This window comes from Balaenoptera ricei, chromosome 9 (genome assembly GCF_028023285.1).
Source record: "Balaenoptera ricei isolate mBalRic1 chromosome 9, mBalRic1.hap2, whole genome shotgun sequence".
NCBI lineage: Eukaryota > Metazoa > Chordata > Mammalia > Artiodactyla > Balaenopteridae > Balaenoptera > Balaenoptera ricei.
Window position 1 is genome coordinate 56,913,034 of NC_082647.1, and position 22,750 is coordinate 56,935,783.

Sequence of the window (22,750 nt, forward strand, 5' to 3'; positions counted from 1 at the left end):
TCTCTGGGCTTTCTATCCTGAACCATTGATCTATATTTCTGTTTTTGTGCCAGTACCATACTGTCTTGATTATTGTAGCTTTGTAGTATAATCTGAAGTCAGGGAGTCTGATTCTTCCAGCTCCATTTCTTTTCCTCAAGATTGCTTTTGCTATTCAAGGTCTTTTGTGTTTCTATACAAATTGTAAAATTTCTTGTTCTTTTCTATGAAAAATTCCATTGGTAATTTGATGGGGATTGCACTGAATCTGTAGATTGCTTTGGGTGTATAGTCATTTTCACAATGTTGATTCTTCCATTCAAGAACATGATATATCTCTCCATCTCTTTGTGTCATCTTTGATTTCTTTCATCATTATCTTATAGTTTCCTGTGTACAGGTCTTTTGCCTCCTTAAGTAGGTTTATTCCTAGGTATTTTATTCTTTTTGTTACAATGGTAAATGGGATTGTTTCCTTAATTTCTTTTTCTGATCTTTCATTGTTAGTGTATAGGAATACAAGAGATTTCTGTGTATTAATTTTGTATCCTGCAGCATTACTAAATTCATTAATTAGCTCTAGTAGTTTTTTGGTGGCATCTTCAGGATTTTCTATGTATGGTATCATGTCATCTGCAAACAGTGACAGTTTTACTTCTTCTTTGCCAATTTGGATTCCTCTTATTTCTTTTTCTTCTCTGATTGCTGTGACTGGGACTTCCAATACTAGGTTGAATAATAGTGGTGAGAGTGGGCACCCTTGTCTTGTTGCTGATTTTAGAGGAAATGCTTTCAGTTTTTTACCATTGAGAGTAATGTTTGCTGTGGGTTTGTCATATATGGCCTTTATTATGTTGAGATAGGTTCCCTCTATGCCCACTTTCTGGAGAGTTTTTATCATAAGTGGATGTTGAATTTTGTTGAAAGCTTTTTCTGCATCTATTGAGATGATCATATGGTTTTTATTCTTCAATTTGTTAATATGGTGTATCACATTGATTGATTTCAGTATATTGAAGAATCCTTGCATCCCTGGGATAAATCCCACTTGATCATGGTGTATGATTTTTCTAATGTGTTGCTGGATTCAGTTTGCTAGTATCTTGTTGAGGATTTTTGCATCTATGTTCATCAGTGATATTGTCCTGTAATTTTCTTTTTTTGTGATATCTTTGTCTGGTTTTGGTATCAGGGTGATGGTGGCCTCGTAGAATGAGTTTGGGAGTGTTCCTCCCTCTGCAATTTTTTTGGAAGAATTTGAGAAGGAAAGGTGTTAGCTCTTCTCTAAATGTTTGATAGAATTTGCCTGTGAAGCCATCTGGTCCTGGACTTTTGTTTGTTGGAAGATTTTTAATCACATTTTCAATTTCAGTACTTGTGATTGGTCTGTTCCTATTTTCGATTTTTTCCTGGTTCAGTCTTGGAAGGTTGTAGTTTTTTAAGAATTTGTCCATTTCTTCGAGGTTGTCCATTTTATTGGCATATAGTTGCTTGAAGTAGTCTCTTATGATCCTTTGTATTTCTGTGTTGTCAGTTGTTACTTCTTTTTCATTTCTAATTCTAATGATTAGAGTTCTCCCTTTTTTTCTTGAAGATTTTGGCTAAAGGTTTATCAATTTTGTTTATCTTCTCAAAGAACCAGCTTTTAGTTTTATTGATCTTTGCTATTGTTTCCTTCATTTCTTTTTCATTTATTTCTTATCTGATCTTTATGATTTCTTTCCTTCTTCTAACTTTGGGGTTTTTTTGTTCTTCTTTCTGTAATTGCTTTAGGTGTAAGGTTAGGTTGTTTAGTTGACATGTTTCTTGTTTCTTAACGTAGGATTGTATTGCTATAAACTTCCTCCTTAGAACTGCTTTTGCTGCATCCCATATGTTTTGGATCGTCGTGTTTTCATTGTCATTTGTTTCTAGGTATTTTTTTATTCCCTCTTTGATTTCTTCAATGATCCCTTGGCTGTTTAGTATCATATTGTTTAGCCTCCATGTGTTTGTGTTTTTAGCAGTTTTTTCCCTATAATTGATTTCTAATCTCATAGTGTTGTGGTTGAAAAAGATGCTTGATATGGTTTCAGTTTTCTTAAATTTACCGAGGCTTGATTTGTGACCCAAGATGTGATCTATCCTGCGGAATGTTTTCTGTGCACTTGAGAAGAAAGTGATTTCTGCTACTTTTGGATAGAATGTCCTATAAATATCAATTAAGTCTATCTGGTCCAATGTGTCATTAAGGCTTGTGTTTCCTAATTAATTTTCTCTCTGGATGATCTATCCTTTGGTGTACGTGGAGTGTTAAAATCCCCCACTATTATTGTGTTACTGTTGATTTCCCCTTTTATGCCTGTTAGGGTTTGCCTGGTGTATTGAGGTGCTCCTATGTTGGTTGCATAAATATTTACAATTGTTACATCTTCTTCTTGGATTGTTCCCGTAATCATTATGTAGTGTCCTTCTTTATCTCTTGTTAGTCTTTATTTTAAAGTCTATTTTGTCTGATACGAGTATAGCTACTCCATCTTTCTTTTGATTTCCATTTGCGTGGAATATCTTTTTCTGTCCCCTCACTTTCAGTCTGTATGTGTCCCTAGGTCTGAAGTGGGTCTCCTGTAGACAACATATATGTGGGTCTTGTTTTTGTATCCATTTATCCAGTCAGTGTCTTTTGATTGGCGCATTTAATCCATTTACATGTAAGGTAATTATCGATATGTATGTTTCTATTACCATTTTCTTAATTGTTTTGGGTTTGTTTTTGTAGGTCTTTTTCTTCTCTTGTGTTTCCTACCTAGAGAAGTTCTTTTAGCGTTTGTTGCAAAGCTGGTCTGGTGGTGGTGAATTCTCTTAGCTTTTGCTTGTCTGTAAAGCTTTTGATTTCTCCATCAAATCTGAATGAGAACCTTGCTGGGTAGAGTAATTTTGGTTGTAGGTTTTTCCCTTTCATCACTTTAAATATATCCTGCCACCCCCTTCTTGCCTGCAGAGTTTTTGCTGAAAGATCAGCTGATAACCTTATGGGGATTCCCTTGTATGTTATTTGTTGCTTTTCCCTTGCTGCTTTTAGTATTTTTTCTTTGTATTTAATTTTTGTTAGCTTGGTTAATCGTGTCTCGTCTTGTTTCTCCTTGGGTTTATCCTGTCCGGGACTCTCTGCGCTTCATGGACTTGATTGACTATTTACTTCCCAATGTTAAGGAAGTTTTCCACTATAATCTCTTCAAATATTTTCTCAGACCCTTTCTCTTTCTCTTCTTCTTCTGGGACCCCTATAATTCAAATGTTGGTGCATTTAATGTTGTCCCAGAGGTCCCTGTGACTGTCTTCAATTCTTTTCATTCTTTTTTCTTTATTCTGCTCTGCAGTAGTTATTTCCACTATTTTATCTTCCAGGTCACTTATCTGTTCTTCCGCCTCAGTTGTTCTGCTGTAGATTTCTTCTAGTGTATTTTAAATCTCATTTATTGTGTTGTTCATCACTGTTTGTTTGTTCTCTAGTTCTTCTAGGTCCTTGTTAAACATTTCTTGTATTTTTTCCATTCTATTTCCAAGATTTTAGATCATCATTTCTATCATTACTCTGAATTCTTTTTCAGGTAGCTTGCCTATTTCTTCTTCATTCACTTGATTGTGGTTTTTTATCTTGCTCTTTTGTCTGCAACATATTTCTCTGTCTTCTCATTTTTTCTAACTTACTGTGTTTTGTCTCCTTTTGTCAGGCTGCAGGGTCGTAGTTCCTCTTGCTTCTGGTGTCTGCCCCCAGTGGGCGAGGTTGGTCCAGTGGCTTGTGTAGGCTTCCTGGTGGGAGGGACTGTGTTCTGGTGGGCAGAGCTGGATCTTGTCCCTCTGTTGGGCAGGGCCGCGTCAAGTGTTGTGTTTTGGGGTGTCTGTGGGCTTAATACGACTTTAGACAGCCTGTCTCTGGTGTTTTCTTTTTTCTTAATTGTTGGAGATCAGTGGCTCGTAATTTCTTTATTAAAGCCTTTAATATCCTATACTAGAATCAGAAATTACTTTATTGCTCTCCTTTACTAAGAATAAGCAACTCTCATTTCTTTAATCTGTGTATCTTTTGTTTTTCAAAATTTATTTAGGTAGTACAGAGAAAATCACAAATCATTATTATTTTAAATGATTAGTTGATTTTGGAATTAAATTACTCTTCTTAACACTGTGTCATGTAGAATAAGGATAAATAGCATTTACACATCATCATTAAGTAAAATGCCAACTCTGTTTTAACTATTTGTGTTTTAGATAGCTTCAGTTATTTCACCGTATGTAACCTTGCTAAACTTTCTAACAAATTGATGGCCATTATTTTCTCACGCTGCCTCATGTAATCTGGCATACCTGCCTGCTACCTTCAGTATAGACCCTTCAGTATAGCTTGCCTAGATTCCTGACACATAACATATATGGGTATACAAAGGGATATACCTAGCCAGAGACAAAATACTTTAGTTCCCATAAAGTAAATTACCCATTTGCAATAAGGCCTTGATTTTATCCTCATTTCCTTTAGCTTTATGGTACCTGCAACAGTAGGCATAACTTTCCCCTCTTCTTAGGCAGAATAATACAGTAAAAGAAGGGTAGTTTACAGTTTAAGAGCTAGTTTTCATCTGTATCTCTCTGAACCTAGTTTACATTATACCATATCACAGTGTTTCTTTCATGGGAAACTAAATCCATATTCATAAATAGTTCATGGGAATCTAAATTTATATTCATGAATAGTTACTACTTAATGTAGTGAAAAGACTGTTTAGACTTTGGAGTCAGCATGTTCTAGTTTGGATATACAGTTCATTAGTTGTCGCTTCTTAGGAAAGTCATGTATAAAATGGGGAATTAGAGTGCTTATTCCTTAGATTTTACAGGATAACTTCTTGTGCTTCCTTGGAAATAAATGGGGCCTGTCTTTCGGTGTAAATAAAATATAACATTTTTATTAGAGCATGTCTTTATCAGAGCATATGTTAATACTAAACTTTGAGAATTAAAATAGTTTCCAGTTATCGATATCTATTTTTTTGACTCATATTTCAGGAGTTATTAAATTCTTTTAAATGGTTCAATGTAGTTCTCCTCTCCTAACCTCCCTTGTATGCAGACACTATAAGGGTAGGGAGTTAATTTGTTTTCTTAACAATATGTCTAACTTCTAGAATAGTACCTGGCAAACAACGACTACTCAAAAATAATGTTGCATGGAAGAAAAGTTTTAAAAGCAACTGAAAGTGCATGTGTATGTTAAGTGACTGGGGGGATAAGAGTGTTATGGCAAGAAACTGAGACCCTAAGAGAGAAGACTTATTTTGGGGGGAGCTCAATTGAATATGAGATAATGATGAAATATGCAAGAGAAATGGGACTCTGAGAAGTTAGAATATGGTCTAAAGGTCACATTAGACAGGGTGAAAGAGCATTAAGAATTATCACAGAAGTGATAGTAGAAGCCCTTTGAGAGAAACCATGATTCTGCTACCTCTGTCTATCATTTGGGTTCTGATAAAAAGTTTACAGCTTACAAAGTGTATTCATAGAAACCATTGAAAGATAAGTGACTTTAAGAGTAGATGTGCTCTCTGAAAGGAGGGAATGTGTATGGAGAAGTAAATAGATTCAGGAAGTGAATTTGCTTCCAGTAAGGGGATAGGAAAGTGAAGCCATCTTCATGGGTAAAAGAGAGATTGTACTGAAAAAAATTAAGAGGTCTGTTAAAAAGATGTGTAGTTATGGAAACCGAGGTGATACAGAGGTCAGGATGTAAATGAATTATTAGCAGTTTCAGATTAAAAACAAGAATTGAGGACAGTGATAAGAATTTAGCTCTTAGGAAATTCTTAGTGATGTGAAAGAGTGCAGTTTCAGTACAGTGATCAGAATAGGGTCATACTGAAGTGGAGATGAAATGTAGAAGAAATATAGGTAGGAGATATAAACTGACTGTTTGATAATTAACAGTGAAAGAATCTAGAAAAACAGATGGCTTCTGGATGGGTTATTAGGGTCAAATGAAAGGGCTTTTTTTTTTCCAAGTTAATGTTTTCCTTACTCCATCTTCCTGCCAGTTATCTCCTGTCCTTGTTCCAGAATTAACCTTATATGCAAGTAGTAAAATATACTTCATAATTACTGGCATAGTTATAGAAAGGTACCTATGTAAAACTTAAATATCAATTATAAATTTATACTTCTGTTTATTCATTCATGTAAATTAAAGAAGACTCTACTTTTGAAATTAAACAGATAATAAAAAAGTAGTAATATGAATCAATAAAATTAGAATATCTAGCTTTACAGTTTTAGTACAAAATATTTATGCAGGTATGGTACTATGTCTAATAAATTTGAGAATCTTTCCTGAATAAATATGTATAAAGAAGCTATTTTAATACTTTAACTTTAGAATAATAACCTTTGTTTGGTTTGATTAATCAGAGTCTGGCACATTGGGTATAAGAACATTTGCAAAATTATCACACTATCTCCTCCCTCTGTTGGGGATGATCTAGAATTGTTTAATGAGAGAGAGATTGAAAGAGAAAGATTTCTCCATATCAACTTACATCCTTCCAACTTGTATTAAATTCCATGGTGATAATTCCTTGTGTTAAATTCCATGGTTTGTTTCTCTCCTGAACAAACTAAAAGAGAAAATAAATGATATATTGGAAATAGGGATAGGAAAGGCTAAATAAATGTGGTTGTACAGAATCTTACAGACTCTGAATTAATTTTAATAATTTATTTCTAAATTAAATTTTTAAGAAAATGAAATCTTTTTTATTGTTAATAATGCCTCTTGGAAGAAGTTTTAATCTTGAAACATTTTTAGAGTATTGTTTAGATTTTGGTTATTCATTATAATCCACTATAATTCAACCATTATAAATACAGGGAAATATCATTGAGAATATTATCATCAGTTGTTGACTTAGGGAAAATATTTTTTTTTTCTTTTAAACTATGAAGCAACGTTATGGTTATATAAATAAATAAAACTACTCACATTCCTACCTCCCTTAAACAACTGTTAGAATTATTCCGTGTTCCCTTCTAGTTTTAGCTATAAATGTTCATAGATAGACTTTTCAATGACTTTATAATTTATAATTTTCTATTGTATAGAAAGACCATGATTTATGTTTCCCATTTTTCCTATAACCAGACATTTAAGTTACTACAGATTTTTCTATTCAAAACAACAGTATATTGAATGTCATTGTTCCTATAGATTTTTATTCTTTAAGTTATTTCCTTTAGGATAAATTCCAGCAGTAGGTTTACTTGGTCAAAGACTATCAACCATATATTAGTTGGTTATATATATTATGTATATTAGGTATATATTTATGTTGATTGTATATATAATATATATGTTAGCTATTATGTAACTTGTGTAAGATCATATAGCTAAAAAGTGACAGAACTGGGTTTAGAGTCTGGCAGTCTGTACTAGATACCATGTTCTTTACCAGTCTGCTACACTGCTGGCTTGAGAGATCTAGAATTCTATCTTAAGATATTCCCAATAAAAGTAATATTCATTCAGTTTATAGCAAGAGTCTGCTCTGTGTCTGACACTGTACTGGGGATTCAAGAAAGAACAGGATATAGACCCTGCCTTAGAAGGCTGTAAACCAAGTGGGAGAAGGGAAAAGATATGTAAGAAAGTAGCTATGATACAATGTAATGAATTATATAATTAGGATATTATAGGAAGACAAAGAAGGGAATGACCAAATGCCACTGGAGGAGGCAGCCTAGTGTAAAGAGGCTTCTAAGTAGGGCTGGGTTTGTTTAGATGGCTAGGTCAGGTCTTGGGGAACCAAACAGCAGGGCAAGCAATGAAGAGCCTACAAATGTACTGCAGGGGTCAGAAGGCCATAAAGGCTATGTAGGACTGTAGAGAAAATATGCACAGTTAGGGTTTTCTGAGCAAATTTTACTAGAACTTGGGACCTGGGCTTAAAAGACAAGCCTTGGAAGTTAAACTTTGACTGAGTAGAGACTGAGAACTCCAGAGAGGTTTACCTCTCAGAAGATACATGTTTACATTTGAATGAGGTGTAAAGAGTGGATGAGACCTGAGACCATTGAGACATTCCCTAAGTTGTAAGGCTCAGAGATGCTAGTCTTATCTTCTGCCCAGAAACATATTTTACATTCCAAACCATAAGAACCCAGGATCTTCCTTAGGACGATTTGTTCTCACTCAGTGATAGGTTCCTCCCCCCCAAACCCCACCCCCTGCTTCTCTCCCCGCCTCCCCCCATCTCCAGAGGGGAGGAGGTCTGCTATACAAGCCTCCCAGAGTCTTATTTTTGCAGCTAATTGCTGTATTAACTTCCTATTGTTGCTGTAACAAATTACCACAAACTTGGTGACTTAACACAAATTTACTATCTTAAAGCTCTGGAGATCAGAAGTCTGAAATGGTTTCACTGGATTAAACTCAAGGTTTTGGCAGAGCTGTATTCCTTCTGCAGGCTCCTGGGTAGAATCCCTTACCTTACCTTTTCCAGTTTCCAAAAGCTGCCTGCACTTCTTGGCTTGTGACCCCTTCTGCCATTTTTAAAGGCAGAAGCATAGCATTTTCCAATATCTCTCTGATTCTCACCCTCCTGTCTTTCTCTTCTAAGGACTCAAGATTACATTGGGCCCACCTGGATAATCTAGGATAATTTCCCAATGTCAAGAACCTTAACTTAATCTTATCTGCGAAGTCCCTTTTACCATGTAAGGTAACATATTCACAGGTTCCAGGGATTAGGACATAAACCTCTTTGGGGTGGGGACATTAGTCTGCCTGTCACATTCGCCCACAGTGCAGATGTCTGATGTCTATGATGTCTGATCTGGCTTAGATTGCATTACCCCAGTGGTAAAAGTTGGGGTATGAGGGACTGACATGGTTATTATAAGTAATAATATTTCATTTGTTTCTGCTTCAGAGACTTCAAATCTTACTTGCAGGCTAGTTTTGAAGGGCTATATTGCTGAGCTGTGTAGAATCTTGAATTATAAAAACAGGAAATATCCAGAGTTGTTCTAAAAGTTGTCTGGGACCTTCTACTACTTTAGGACAGCTTACTCAGCCTTTTTCTCATAAGAGCTTTCCAGCTTGGCTAACTCATTAAAATTGAAAAGCCCATTCTAGTTCCTTTTTGGTCAGGGTTTTTTGTTTTTTCTTGTTCTAAGATGAAACTAAACTAAAAACAATTCAAATGAATCTAGGATTTAAGAGTTTGGCTCTGCTTCCTTCCCATTGCTCTTCTGCACTTGGACATAGGAATGCAAATGATACCAGCCCTCCGCAGTAAATGTGGCTCATCTTCAGATATGGGACTGTATGCCCATTTCATAGTGTATTTGTGTTTTTTAGTACAGGCTGACTGTATTATAGTAGGTTTTATCCAGCTCATTTTCCAGTATCCTATTATGGCCACTGACTGGCTCAAATATTAATCTATTGACCCTAGTTCAAGGATGTAGTAGATGCTAGGCACGAATGCTAGGCACGACTCTCAGATCTGGGTTTGGCAGTAGGTGCGGCAGCTCACCTAGACCTATCATTGGTAAGGGCTACCACCTTGGAATTAGATCTTGGTCTCCCAGAACTAACCATAGCTTACTCCCCTCAAAAAGTGTTACACCGTGTAATATGTGCCTTATTCTTTCAAAGGTTAGCCAAAGACTTAGGTAGAGAAATTTTTCCTAGATTTAACATTTAACATTTAACGTTCCCACTAGCTCCCAGACTTATGCATTGCTTGCTTCGCTTATATTGCCACCATCCTTATTAAGTAAATATGTACTCAAGAGAAATCAAATAGAGCAGAGCAATAAAGAAAAAACTTGGTGTGGTATGTTTAATAATGTACCTAAGGCATTTATGTTAATTGAAATTAGTCTGTAAGTGGCCCTTTCGGTTCCTTTCCTTCTTCCTCCCCTTCCTTTTCTCATCTTCCTTGTTTCTTCACTTCTCTTTCATTTTCCTTTTCCTTACCTTTCTTTTTTCTTCCTATGCCTTTTTTTCTTTAATTAGCAAATACTGTAAAGATATTCAACTTTAGTTTTTTGGTATTATTATTCTAGAATGGAGTTTTTTATAACTAAGAATTAGTCATTCAACCTATTTTGAAACAGTGCTTCAATAGAAATTGGATTAGCAGCTTAGAAGTAGAGGTTACCTTTTAAATGTATCTTCTGTGTACTATTTCAAGGTAGGAAAAAACTGATTTTCATACTTTTCCTTTACCATTTTAGGACCTTTCTTTTTGGTAGAGATGGAAATCCAAATAAACGGAATGTGCACAATGAAACATCTATGCATTTGTTATGTATGGGTCCTCAAATTATGATATCGGAAGGAGCCCTTCATCCTCGCTTAGCACGCCCCATGGAAGATGATTTTAGAAGAGCAGACTGTCTGCAGATGATTTTAAGATGGAAAGGAGCAAAACTTGACCAAGGCGAATATGAGAGAGCAGCTATTGATGCCGTTGATAACAAAAAGAACACACCCCTGCACTATGCTGCTGCCTCAGGGATGAAAACCTGTGTAGAGGTAAAACTTTGGTGGTGGTTTTTTTTTTAATATTCTGCATGGTAAAATCTGTGTCTTGGTAATGTGTAATAATCAGTTTTGTTTTACTTATCTTAACAGTTAATTTAGCTAGTCATTTCGGGCCCTTTTGTGGTTCTAAAAGAATCAGGAGCCCTTGTATTAGGGAAAACAAACCCATAAACATTCATCCTTGGAAATAAAATGGAATTAGGAGCAATTGAAAATTTGCTAACATTCCTGAAGATAACAGTCATCATAGAAACTCTATCATATTGAGAGTGATAGTTTTAGTAGAGATATGTTTTTGCTTATTTTTAGAAGCCAATTTATAAAATTTATACATATGGCAAATCTTGACAAGTGGGACCTTTAGCTATATCTAGAATTGATCAGTTCCCTAAGCAATTGATAAATATTAATGAATACATTCATTGGGGTCTTTTAAAAACATATCTATATTAAAATGTGCTGTTTTTTTCTGTGTAGTCTGCATTAACGTGCCTGAGTACTATATTGTAATTGAGTTTTTCCACATATGTTTTTCATATATATATAAATATCTTAACAACAGGCTTAGATAAAATCAACCATATAGTGTAGGATCTTAACTAAGCTAAGAAATCATTACTCTTTATACTGTCATCACTACTCTACATACAGAAGAACAGGTTTCACTCAGCTATGTAGAGGTCAATCCATACATAATTCTTAGAAGTTCTTTTGTATAGATGTATTTAAGTTTCAGTGGGGAGAATTATAGACTGAATCACAGAGTATCCACTTACCAAAAATGTAGGACTTTATTGGAAAAGCAATGATCCAGATTAAATATATATTAATCAGATTAAAATACATATCTGAAAATTTAGTATTTCCTTAATGTTATTCATCTATATAAACTTTATACTTCTAAATTGATAAATATACCAAAAAACATGAAGGTCCTTCATTTTCTTACCCGTGTTAAAAGGTTATGGCCATTTAGGGACTTCCCTGCTGGTGCAGTGGTTAAGAATCCGCCTGCCAATGCAGGGGACACGGGTTCAATCTCTGCTCCAGGAAGATCCCACATGCTGCAGAGCAACTAAGCCCATGTGCCACAACTACTGAGCCTGCGCTCTAGAGCCCGCGAGCCACAACTACTGAGCCCACACACCAAAACTGCTGAAGCCCGCACAGCCTAGAGCCTGCGTGCTGCAACTACTGAAGCCCACGCACCCTAGAGCCTGCGTGCTGCAACTACTGAAGCCCGCGTGCTCTAGGGCCCGCGTGCAGCAACTGCTGAGCCCATGTGCTGCAACTACTGAAGCCCGTGCACCTAGAGCCTGTGCTCCGCAACAAGAGAAGCCACTGCAATGAGAAGCCCACGCACTGCAACAAAGAGTAGCCCCCACTCGCCACAACTAGAGAAAGCCCACACGCAGCGACGAAGACCCAACGCAGCCAAAAATAAATTTAAAAAAAAAAAAAAGGTTATGGCCATTTATATGATTTCTTTAGTGTATCTGAAGTGTCAGTTATTTTCACTTCTAGAACCTTTCTGATCTTATCTTGTGTTTATTGCTGTTGTTTGTGATACTTATTAATCTTTTAGAATCTTCGTCATTTCATCTCTTGGGTTTGTGCCACCTTTGCCCACTAGTTAATTAGTGACAGTCATTAACTTGAAACTAATTTTAAGCTTTGCTTTCTAACTTTGATTCACGGTGTGGTGGAAGGATGTTCTAGGATTTTGCGGGGAGGGAGGCTATTGGCAGAATTCCTGAGGCTTTTTACACAAGTCTTTTTGTATATTGTTCTATGCCCACCTCTTATGAAAGAATCACTGCCTATAGTGACTCGTCATTGTTGACGGGACTGCATCATATTTCTCAAGTGAGTTAGAGTAGAAAATATCTTATTCTTGATAGTAATAATAATGCTCTTAAACTGCTGCTTTAATATCTTGCTTCCAAAAATTCTCTATAAGCATTGCTTTAGTGGTTGTTCATTTTGAAGTATGTTTGCAATGACATGATATTAAATTATTTTTAAAAATTGAATGTGGTGCTTTTACCAACATTGTTTTTTGCTCAGTGAAGGAAATTAGTACCAGGTTTATTCTGAACTGACAGGCCTGATGATTTGCTTGGTGTGAATGTGTGTGTAAGTTTTAACTGTTTGATCTGTCAGCAAATCACTTTATACAAACCACACCATTTAATGACTGTTTTCATTTTTTTGTGTTCAGAAGAGCTCTTTGACTTAATGTAAAACACCTCACATAGAGCCCTATAAATACCTTCATTACATATATTCTAGTTGTCATCAACAGATTTTAGCACATCATTTTACCCATATAAAGCTATCTTAAATCTCATATATACTTGACTGTATACCCAGCCTTAGGTCTTGAATGACTTTTGATAATGTTTACTGTTAATTAAACCAGAAGAGTTTCACAAGGAAGTGTACATTAATTTCCAGAGGCCTTATGTTTTCTAGTTCTAGTGAGTAAAACAAATACATTGAAATACGTAACCTACTATATAACTGTACTTCTTAGAGAATTAGTCCTCAAGTGTCTTAGTGTTTGTATAAGGTCTTCTAACATTCACAGTGCTCATTGGTACCAAGCATGATATAAAGGGTTTGGGTTGAGTAAAAGACTATTATCAGATATTTACTAATTTTTTTCATTAAGCTAAGCTATCATAGTATGGTATATAGGGCACTGGTTTCTAGTCTTGGTCCTCACAGAGACTGTCTGTAAGACCTTGAGCGAATCACTCAACTTCTTTGAGATTATCAGTCTCAACCATCCAATAGGAAACGATCACAGTTATCTCAAAAGACCACTTTTAGTGCTAATTTTCTCATAATCTGTGATTGCAGTAAAATATATCCCATTTTCAGTGTCTAGCCTTTAAGGTTAAATTGATTATTTTACTCCATGGTTAAGGCCAAGCTATTTTTTTTTAACTCTTGAGGACATATCTATGGAAATACGTCTTTTCTAGTTGTTGAAGATGTTTTTCTCTCTGTGTGTTTATTTAAGGACAGAGCTGATAAAGTCAACAGTAGACAATTTCATATGTGCATTTAAACACATACTTTCCTATGGCTCATAATTTTGAACCATATAAATGAAATGTTTAAAAACTTCCCCTTCTCTCTGTAATAATTGTGTTCCATAGTCAGCTAAAGGGACACACACATACACACATAGAACACACAGAACATAACATAAAAGTGTCTTTTTTTTTTTTAATTTATTTTATTTATTTTTGGCTGCATTGGGTCTTCGTTGCTGCAGGCGGGCTTTCTTTAGTTGTGGTGAGCAGGGGCCACCCCCCCAGTTGCTGCACGCCGTGTGAGGGGGGGCCCTTGCTGCGGTGGCCTCTCCCCCTGCAGAGCATGGGCTCCAGGCGCACGGGCTTCAGTAGTTGTGGCTCGCCAGCTCTAGAGCACAGGCTCAGCAGCCGCAGTGCACGGGCCTAGCCGCTCCCCGGCATGTGGGATCTTCCCTGACCAGGGATTTCTGAGGTCTGGTGCTGTGCAGGTGAAAGGTCCCGCGGGGGTCCTGCTTTCTGCTTCCTAGTCTGGGAGAAGAGAGTGTCTGGATCTCTTCAGGGAAATGCAGGAAGTTCGTCAGCCACAGGAGGACAGGGTAGAGGGAAGACTGAATCTAAACGCCTCCCTCCTTTTTCTCTTGTGCTGCTGGCTGCTGCCTCATGCTTTTTGCTCTCTTTCTATCTCTCAGAAGTTGTGCTGAGAGAAAAAAACACAGGCCAGAAAAGGGATGCACCCTGGACTGGTGTTTGTGGTGTGTGTGTGTGTTTGTGGTGTGTGTGTGTGTGTGTGTGTGTGTGTGTGTGTGTCCCCAGAGGCTGCAACCACAGTTCCTCTGATGAACCCTGGAGGCGGCCCAGGTCCTGATTGGTGGTTGCCATGGAGACCCACCTAAGCCTCTTGCACCTGAGCTGTATTATCTGAAGAGGGCGCCTCTCTGACCTGACAGTCACCTGAGAAGACCCAGGGGGTGAGAGCGAGCCTGTGTCCAGATGGCATTCTCTGCCCTGTCCTCCCCCAGCGGGCACTTGGGGTAGCACAAACTGGGGGAGCCAGACCACGCTCGCTGCACCCTCTGTAGAGCCCTAGGTGGACCTGCTTGGGGCAGATGTTTCCAGCTACTTGGTGAATGGTTCCTGGCCAGAACCCACTCTTTCCACCCACTCCCTCCACCAGGAGAGGGGTGATTCAGGAGCAGAGGGCAGGGGCCTTCACCTTTAATCACCTCATCCTCACCTGTCCTCCTCTTTGCTAATCGAAATTCTCTCCTTCCCTCAAGTCAAGCTCAAGTGCAGAAAGTTCTTCTGATGTTCTGGAGGAGGGGCAAGGCTGAGGAAATAATCCAGGGAGAGGAGGAAAGACGGACTGTGAGTGCTGAGTTTGAGGTATTTGTGCTAACACGAGGGGCTGGCAGGAGCCCTCCTGTGGCTGTTCTCCCTAATCCCACTTTCACCTCTGGGCTTCCTGCCTGTCTCTGTTCTCTGGGCACTGTCACTTGCAGACTATTCTGGCTTCGGGCCCATGTGGGCCAGACTTCCCCTAACAGACATCAGAAACCGATGCATGCTGCCCTGTGGGGTGCCTCAGGGGTGCTCAACTGGGCACTGAGCTGCATTGTAATAGACCTCAAGTGATGCTGTGCCACGTACCAGGTGGTAGAGTGACTTCTGGATACATCTTGTCCTGATTGTATTGAAGATAAAGCAGAAGGCATCGCCAAGAAGAAATGAAACCATGCCTGGTGAGCTGCCTCGCACTGCTCACCCGCCTGCCTGCAGCTTTGACTGTGTTCCTGGGTGAAACGCCACTTTGCGCTTCCTCTGTGGCTGGTTCCATTAGGCATATCTGCCGTCCCTCCTCATCCAGCTGCTCAAGCAGGGGTCTTGAGTCAGGAGCTGGACCATATACCTCTCTTGACCAGTTCACAGCCCAACAGTCCCAAAGATTGGGAAGGTCTCTTGGGGACAGAAGACTGCCATGTTTTGAGGAGCTGAAGTTGACCTCCTCGCATTCACAGTTCCCTGGTGGCCTCCACCCCAGGACCAGCTAAGGCCAGAGCAGCCTGGGGCAGGTAGCCAGGAGTCCCCACCTCTGAGCATCCCGCCTCTATCCTGACGCAAGGGCAGAAATTCCAAGGCATTTCCATGCTGGGGAGAAGGGAAGAGCGGGATGAGAAGGTTCTGCTCTCCCTTTGGGAAAGTTGCTAAAAAGTGACGAGAAGAGGTCAGTGACTAAGTCACAAATTCGTTCATGCAACACGTATGTCTAGAGCACTGTTGTGTGCAGGCATACCAGTTGCTGGCTGAGGGTGTGTGATCCCATTCCCCTCCCCCTCGCTCCACGCTTCCCAGCCAAGCCCCCGTGAGGCTGGGTCAGATGAGTAGAAGGTGGAATTCTTGCAGGAGAGTGGGGAGCAGAGTCAGTAATAGGGTTCAGAGTTAAATGCCTTTATCTTCCTGCTGTATAATCTTGAGTCCACCACAGACCATTCTATTTGAATGAAAAAATTCATCCCGTGGATTAGTCTTAAAACCTCACCCTCAAACACACACATGCGCATGTGCACACACACACAATGCACACACACACACACACACAATTAATGTAAAAGAGATCATGCTGGTTCTGAGCCATCAAAGGAAGATCCCTCTGCAGCAGTGTGCTAAGGACTCCTGACCTGTGACTCTGGGGAACATGCACATAGATGACCAGGTCCTTAGCATCCTCCCTCTCGACACAGCTGGCCCCTTCCCTGTACTTTTCACTGATGCCTTCAACCAGGAGAGGGGGATCATCCCCTCCCTCCTCCCTCCCCCACCTGCTGCCTTGACACCACAAAGAGGGCTCGATGTTTGTGTTGACTGCTCATTTCTTTTCATCTGTTAACCTGTGGAGGCTTTGTGATTATCCACGCTGAGTGTGAGTTTGTACTGGGGAGAGAAGGTGGTTGTGGTTTTTTTCTCTCATTCGACATCAATGGAGGTTGTCAAAGCATAGGTAAATATTCAGCAACCATTCAAATGGAGAAACACCAGTGGGGCCCATGAAATTGCCTCACAAATGGTGTTTGATTAATAAATTGGAGATGTGGAATTGCGAAGCCATTGGTGCAGGGCTGGATTAAAAACATCTTAATCATAGAGTTCTTTTGGGAACTTGAAGGTGTGACAGTATCAGTGGCTAAATATTTTATATATATATGTATATGTATATACATATATATACATTTTTATATATGTATATACATATACATATATATATATGGAATATCTAGCCCTGAAGTTTCTTATATTGCTGCGTAGTTGACAGTGGACATTCCAACAGTCTCTCAAATTCAGTGTTTCCAAAACTGAACTCAGTCTTCTCTACCCACCAGCTCCTCCGCTTGACTGCCTTATTCCTATTAATGAGGTTACCATCATCCCCATATCTAGTCTTGATACCTGGATTTACCTTGGGACTGTTTTTGTTTTGTTTTGTTTTTGCATCAAACTTATGCCACTCGTTTGCAGAATGGAACTCTTCCTTGCCTCTTTTGGCCAGCCCCTTCTTTTTATCTCTGTTGGCCACCTTCTAACAACAGGTGCTTATATCAAATCCTCACTTTGTATTTTTCCGAACTTCCTTGAGTAGGAAAATTTGGAGTTTCACAAATATTTATCATTCAAAATTATTTATGAGATAAAAGTAACACAAAGAGGAGTGGGCTGCAATTGTTTGAAAATTAGAAATGCTTATATGTTGAACATTTATTAAGGCAAACTATAATTAAAGCCCCTTTAATTCTAATTTTTTCATATTTCAAAGAATTATTTCAAGGGTAAGCAAACTTTTTTCTGTGAAAGCCCAGATAGTAAATATTTTAGGCAACTGCTCAACTATGCCACAGTATCCTGAAAGCAGCCATAGACAATGTATAAGTGAGCATGGCAGTGTTCCAATAGAACTTTGTTTATGGACATTCCCACTTGAATTTCTTATAATATTCACATATCACAAAATAATCTTTTGATTCTTTTCAACCATTTTAAAATGTAAAAATAGTTTTTAGTTTGTGGGCTATACAGGAACAGGCAGCAGGCTAGATTTGGCTCACAGGCCTTAGTTTGCAGTGGACCCCTGCATTATGCAAAGATTGGGAGAGGAAAGCAAAGATGACTCCACACTATAGAAGCTTATTTTAAATATGTAAAATAACATTATCAATATGTAGCAAGTCCTGTATGCTTTAAGTATACAAAGAACTTTAAAAATACTATGTAATGGATGCCCAGCGCACAAAAACGGAACTCCATTAAAATATAAATGTTACAAGAATGTAATGCTATAAAAAACACACTGTTTTCTTGGTTGCTGAGTTTTTGTTTTTCCACTTTGGAATAGAGGTGTGCTTTGGAGAGGAATGATGGGTTAGGTCTATTAGCAAGGCCCAATTAAAAGTTTAGTGATTTTTCCTCCCCTTGGTGGACTTCCCTAGATCAAGCCTAGTCATTAGGCCTCATTTTATTTATATTGGTGCTTCACCCGTCATAGTGATTCAAGAAATGGTTGATGTGACAGAGGTGATTGTTGTGTTTGATAGTGCTTCAGCTCTTTGTGAAAAGCATTTTTTAAAATGAGTATTATCTTTAGATATTTCCTATGCATCCTTGTCCTACTTGCTTATTCAAAGCTTTAAGTGTAGCTGCTTATTGTTAGATCAAGTAAAGGTCACTAGAAAACCAAAGGTGGTAAGTCACACTTCCTTTTACAGCTACAGGGGCTATTTGACACTCTGGCAGCTATCAGAGTATTTCACACTTCATTGAAAAGCCAAGAAAATCATTCACAAATCATACTGAAGAGTTTTACTTAATTATATTGTGTTTTTAGCACCTGGGGTTTTAAAACTGTAAAAAGAATATAGAAATTGTAGTCTCAGCTCAGCAACTGAGTAACTTTGCCTGTTTCTGGGCCTCAGTTTTCTAATTTTTAATCAAAGTTATGATTTCATTATTGCCTCCAAAACATTATGATGCTAAGAGCTATTAATTATTTAGGCATTAAATGTTATAGGCATTGAAGGGAAGGAGACATCATTTAAATTTTACTTAGCCCAGAAGATTTCATGGGTAGTAGTAATATCTGAGTGGATGAGATTTCAGTTTAAGCATTTGGAGGAGGCTACTCAAAATGTGGCCCTCAGCACATTTTGTAGCATCAGTAACGCCTGGGAGCTTGTTGTAAATACAAATTCTTGTGCCCCACAGACCTCCAGATTCCAAATCAGAATCTCTGGTGGTAGACTCCCGGAATGCTTTAAGCAAGTTTTACTGGTTATTCGTTTGCATGTTGTAGTTTGAGAAGCACTGTTCTAGGTCTCAAACATATGCAGATTGAAGTATTTTGCAGAGGTTTGATAAGACAGATGACTTAAAATGAAGATAGAAGCCATACTAAGTACAAATACTAATGCCAAGAATTTTGGATTTATTTATAGAAAATTGAGCCATTTAAATTTTTGATTGGTGGAGTGCTATTATGAAAGCAAATATAGTAAGATTAGCCTAATGGTTATAATGTAGAATAGAGTTGAAAGGGGGGGACTTCTAAAGGAGTGGTTCTTAAAGCCTTGCTACCCAGACAGTGGTCCTCAGACTGGCATTGGCATGAATTTGGGTACTTGTTGGGAATGCAGAATCTCAGGCCTCATCTCAGATCAGCTGAGTCTGAATTTGTAGTTTAACAAGAACCCCAAGGTGATTCATTCATACTCACATTAAAGTTTGAGAATCCTTGGCTTAGAGCAGTAGTCTGTGGGACATACAGTGGAATCACCTGTAAAGAGTTCATATATTTAATCCCCACTCTAGATCACCCTAATATGACTACCCAGATGATTCGTAAACAATTTGGAAACCTTTGTGCTGAAACAGTGGTTGTAACCATGTCTGCACAAAAAATCCGATAGTGTAGACCATATCTCAAATCAATAAAATTGGAATTTCTGAGAGTGGACCCCAGTCACTAGTATATTAAACTTCTCCAGATGATACTAGTGTACAGCCAAGGTTGAAAACCAGTGTACTAGAGGGAGTGACAGGAGTTAGAATATTATTGCACTAATTCTGCTGTGAACTGATAAAGGGTCTGGATTTGTATGGTGGTATTAGAAATGGAAAGAATGAGGCAGATGCATTTAGGTGACTTGGTCAGTTGATACAAGAAAGTAAGGGAGAGAAAGGTTAAAAATGATGGAGACTTTAAAATGTTAATATTAACAATGTTGAGCTGTCTTTGGATAATATAATTTTCTCTCTTTGATTTTTTTTGCATTTTGTGTAACAATCTGCTATCATATCTATAATTAGAGTAAAATAAATTAACTTTATTTTTAAGTAAACTGAGCATGGTTTTGAACCTAGTTCACTTTGAAGCCTGCTAACAATTGACAGACATTTAAAAAGTGAGATGAGGTGTTGTATGTCAACTACACTTTAGTAGTAAAAAGAAAAAAAAATTAAAAGTGAGATGAGGTGAAGGAATTGGTTAGAAGGAAAGGAGAATATCTTGCGTTTTCATTTAGAAGGAGATTGCGGTCTTAGATTATCCACATGAAATGATATTCAGGCTATGGAAGATTAGAACTAACTGGGAGTAATGAATATAGATTTAGAATTAAATGTTATTTGCAAGATAAGGTATAGATGAGAAATCCAAGAAAAAGACTTTATAGACAAAATTACAGAATTAAAGTCAGCATCAACTTGGAGAATGCCTGTGTTTAAAGGGAGTGAGAACAATAAGTGGCCTACAACAAAAACCAAAAAAGCAGAGAAGAGAACCAAAATAATACATTGTCGAGGATGCCAAGAGAAGAATTTCAAGGAGAGGAGGTAGTCAGTCATTTGATGTGCTTCAGAAAGGGCAAGGAATTACAAGACTGATAAGGCTGTTGGATTTGAGAGGTATTAATGACTTTCAGGAATATTATAGTGAAGTGGGCAGAGTAGAAGTCAGATTGCTGGGAGAAATTGAGTAATTTGCTGAGGAAGCAGAGGGACAGCGGGTGTCAGTCACTAATTTGACAGATGTGGCCAAGAGAGAAAGTAAAGTATTGGGGAAATGACAAGAAGGCTAACAGAATTAAGATAGGGGACTCCTGTACCAGGAGCCAGTAGAAAGTCAGAGAGTGAAGATGGAGGGAGTAATGGAGTGCTCAAGGTCATAGAGGAAACAGATGAGGAAATGGTAATTTTACAACCAGAAGAGACTAAGAATCATCTTTTTTTTACATTTTTTCTCAAGATTATGTAAGCCTCATTTTATAGATGGACCTGGTAAACTGAGACTTACAGAAGTTAAATGACTTGTTCAGAGTCAACCAGCCATTTAGATGATGGATCAAAGGGGTGGGAAGGGATTTGTCATGAACTAGGGGCTGTCCTTCCCCTCTTCCTCTGGGATTATGAACAGAAAGGAAGGCAAAATCGATAAACAGATGCGCTGAGATAGTGATAATTGGATGTTTCTTTTAAGGTAGAAAATTGTTTGTACCACCAAGTGTCTGAGATAGGCTAAAAAACACATTTGAATAAAATATTCAGTTCTCCTTGCTTGAGAGTGGAGAAAATGATACTTAGAATGCTTTGGTTGAAGCATTTAAAAACTACCTCTTCAGAACCACGTGTAACACCCTATTATGTAAAAGCAAAACACCTGACTTTATGCAGCAAAAGTTTAACAGATATCTTGACATCTTCTGCTTTCTTGTGTTCCAGCCTTAGGCCCCAAAGGTCAGTATGCTGAAATTCTTTTTCAAAAAGTAATCCTCCGATGTCAGGCAGTACTGCTGATAGCTAGCTAGCTTCTATGCCAAAGGTAGCATATACGTTGATTTTCCTTGCCAAGACAAATGCTGTAAACATGGACCCTCCATTCCATCACTGATTATGAGTTTCTGTCCAGGTACCAATTGCAGCAATGAGATACAGGTTTTTGTGGCCCCTCACCCCACTCCCATCAGACTCATTTGGGGACTCCTTTCGAATTACCAATCAAGGCAAGAAGTCTCAAGTTCTAAAAACGGTCAACAGTGGCTCTCAACAATGACTTCTCGCACATCCCCTCTCCTCACATCTCCTCTCCACACATCCTTTTTTTTTTTTTTTTTTTTTTTTTTAAACCCCAAGGAATGCAGTCTATACTCTGGAAGGTTCCTCTTACCAATATTCTGGAATGGCACAGCCTCTTAAATTTTGTTGTCTTTGCTTTTGCTAAAGACTAGGGTGATTAAGTTAAAGATGATTTATCTAGCTTGCTAATATTTATAATCTCTTCTGTGGTAGTATCTGTTGTGGAAGTAAATCAATTCATGGCTTTGAAAGCCATTCCAGTGTGCATTTTAGAAATCATTTTCTGCTACTCTGCATATCAAAGAACCATAGAGTAAAGTCAGCTCTCAGTTCTGTAGCAGCCAGAAGCAAATAGTCTGTTTTGTGTTAGTGAAGCAGAAAGGCTGAAAACAGTAACAGACCCTGCAATAGGTATGATAAGTCTGTGGACTTAATACAAGTCGCCAGTATTGAACAGAGAAGGTAATATAAATATGTCAGTTTCCATGCCACACAGGCCATAGTCTAGGGTCATTGCTTGTCAAACTTTAATGTGCATAAGAATCTCATAGCGGATTAGTCTCCAAAATTTACAAACAGCTCATGAGGCTTAATATCATCAAAACAAACAACCCAATCAAAAAATAGGCAGAAGACCTAAATAGACATTTCTCCAAAGAAGACATACAGATGGCCAATGGGCACATGAAAAGATGTTCAACATCGCTAGTTATTAGAGAAATGCATATCAAAACTACAATGAGATATCACCTCACACCAGTCAAGATGGCTATCATCAAAAAATCCACAAACAATAAATGCTGGAGAGGATGTGGAGAGAAGGGAACCCCCCTACACTGTTGGTGGGAATATAAACTGGTACAGCCACTATGGAGAACAGTACGGAAGTTCCTTAAAAAACTAAAAATAAAACTACCATATGACCCAACAATCCCACTACTGGACATATACCCAGAAAAAAACATAATTCAAAAAAACACATGCACCCCAATGTTCATTGCAGCACCGTTTACAATAGCCAAGACATAGAAGC

General features: G+C 38.1%; 1 protein-coding gene across 4 annotated transcripts in view; it reads left to right on the forward strand.

The window, feature by feature from the left end:
- Positions 1-22,750, forward strand: part of ANKIB1 (ankyrin repeat and IBR domain containing 1) — a 138,486-nt gene that overhangs the window by 58,847 nt on the left and 56,889 nt on the right. For all 4 annotated transcript variants that reach the window (XM_059933813.1, XM_059933814.1, XM_059933815.1 and 1 more), the window contains one exon: positions 10,252-10,552. In XM_059933813.1, the coding sequence (XP_059789796.1) occupies positions 10,252-10,552 (301 nt within the window). The remainder of the gene's footprint in view (positions 1-10,251; positions 10,553-22,750) is intronic.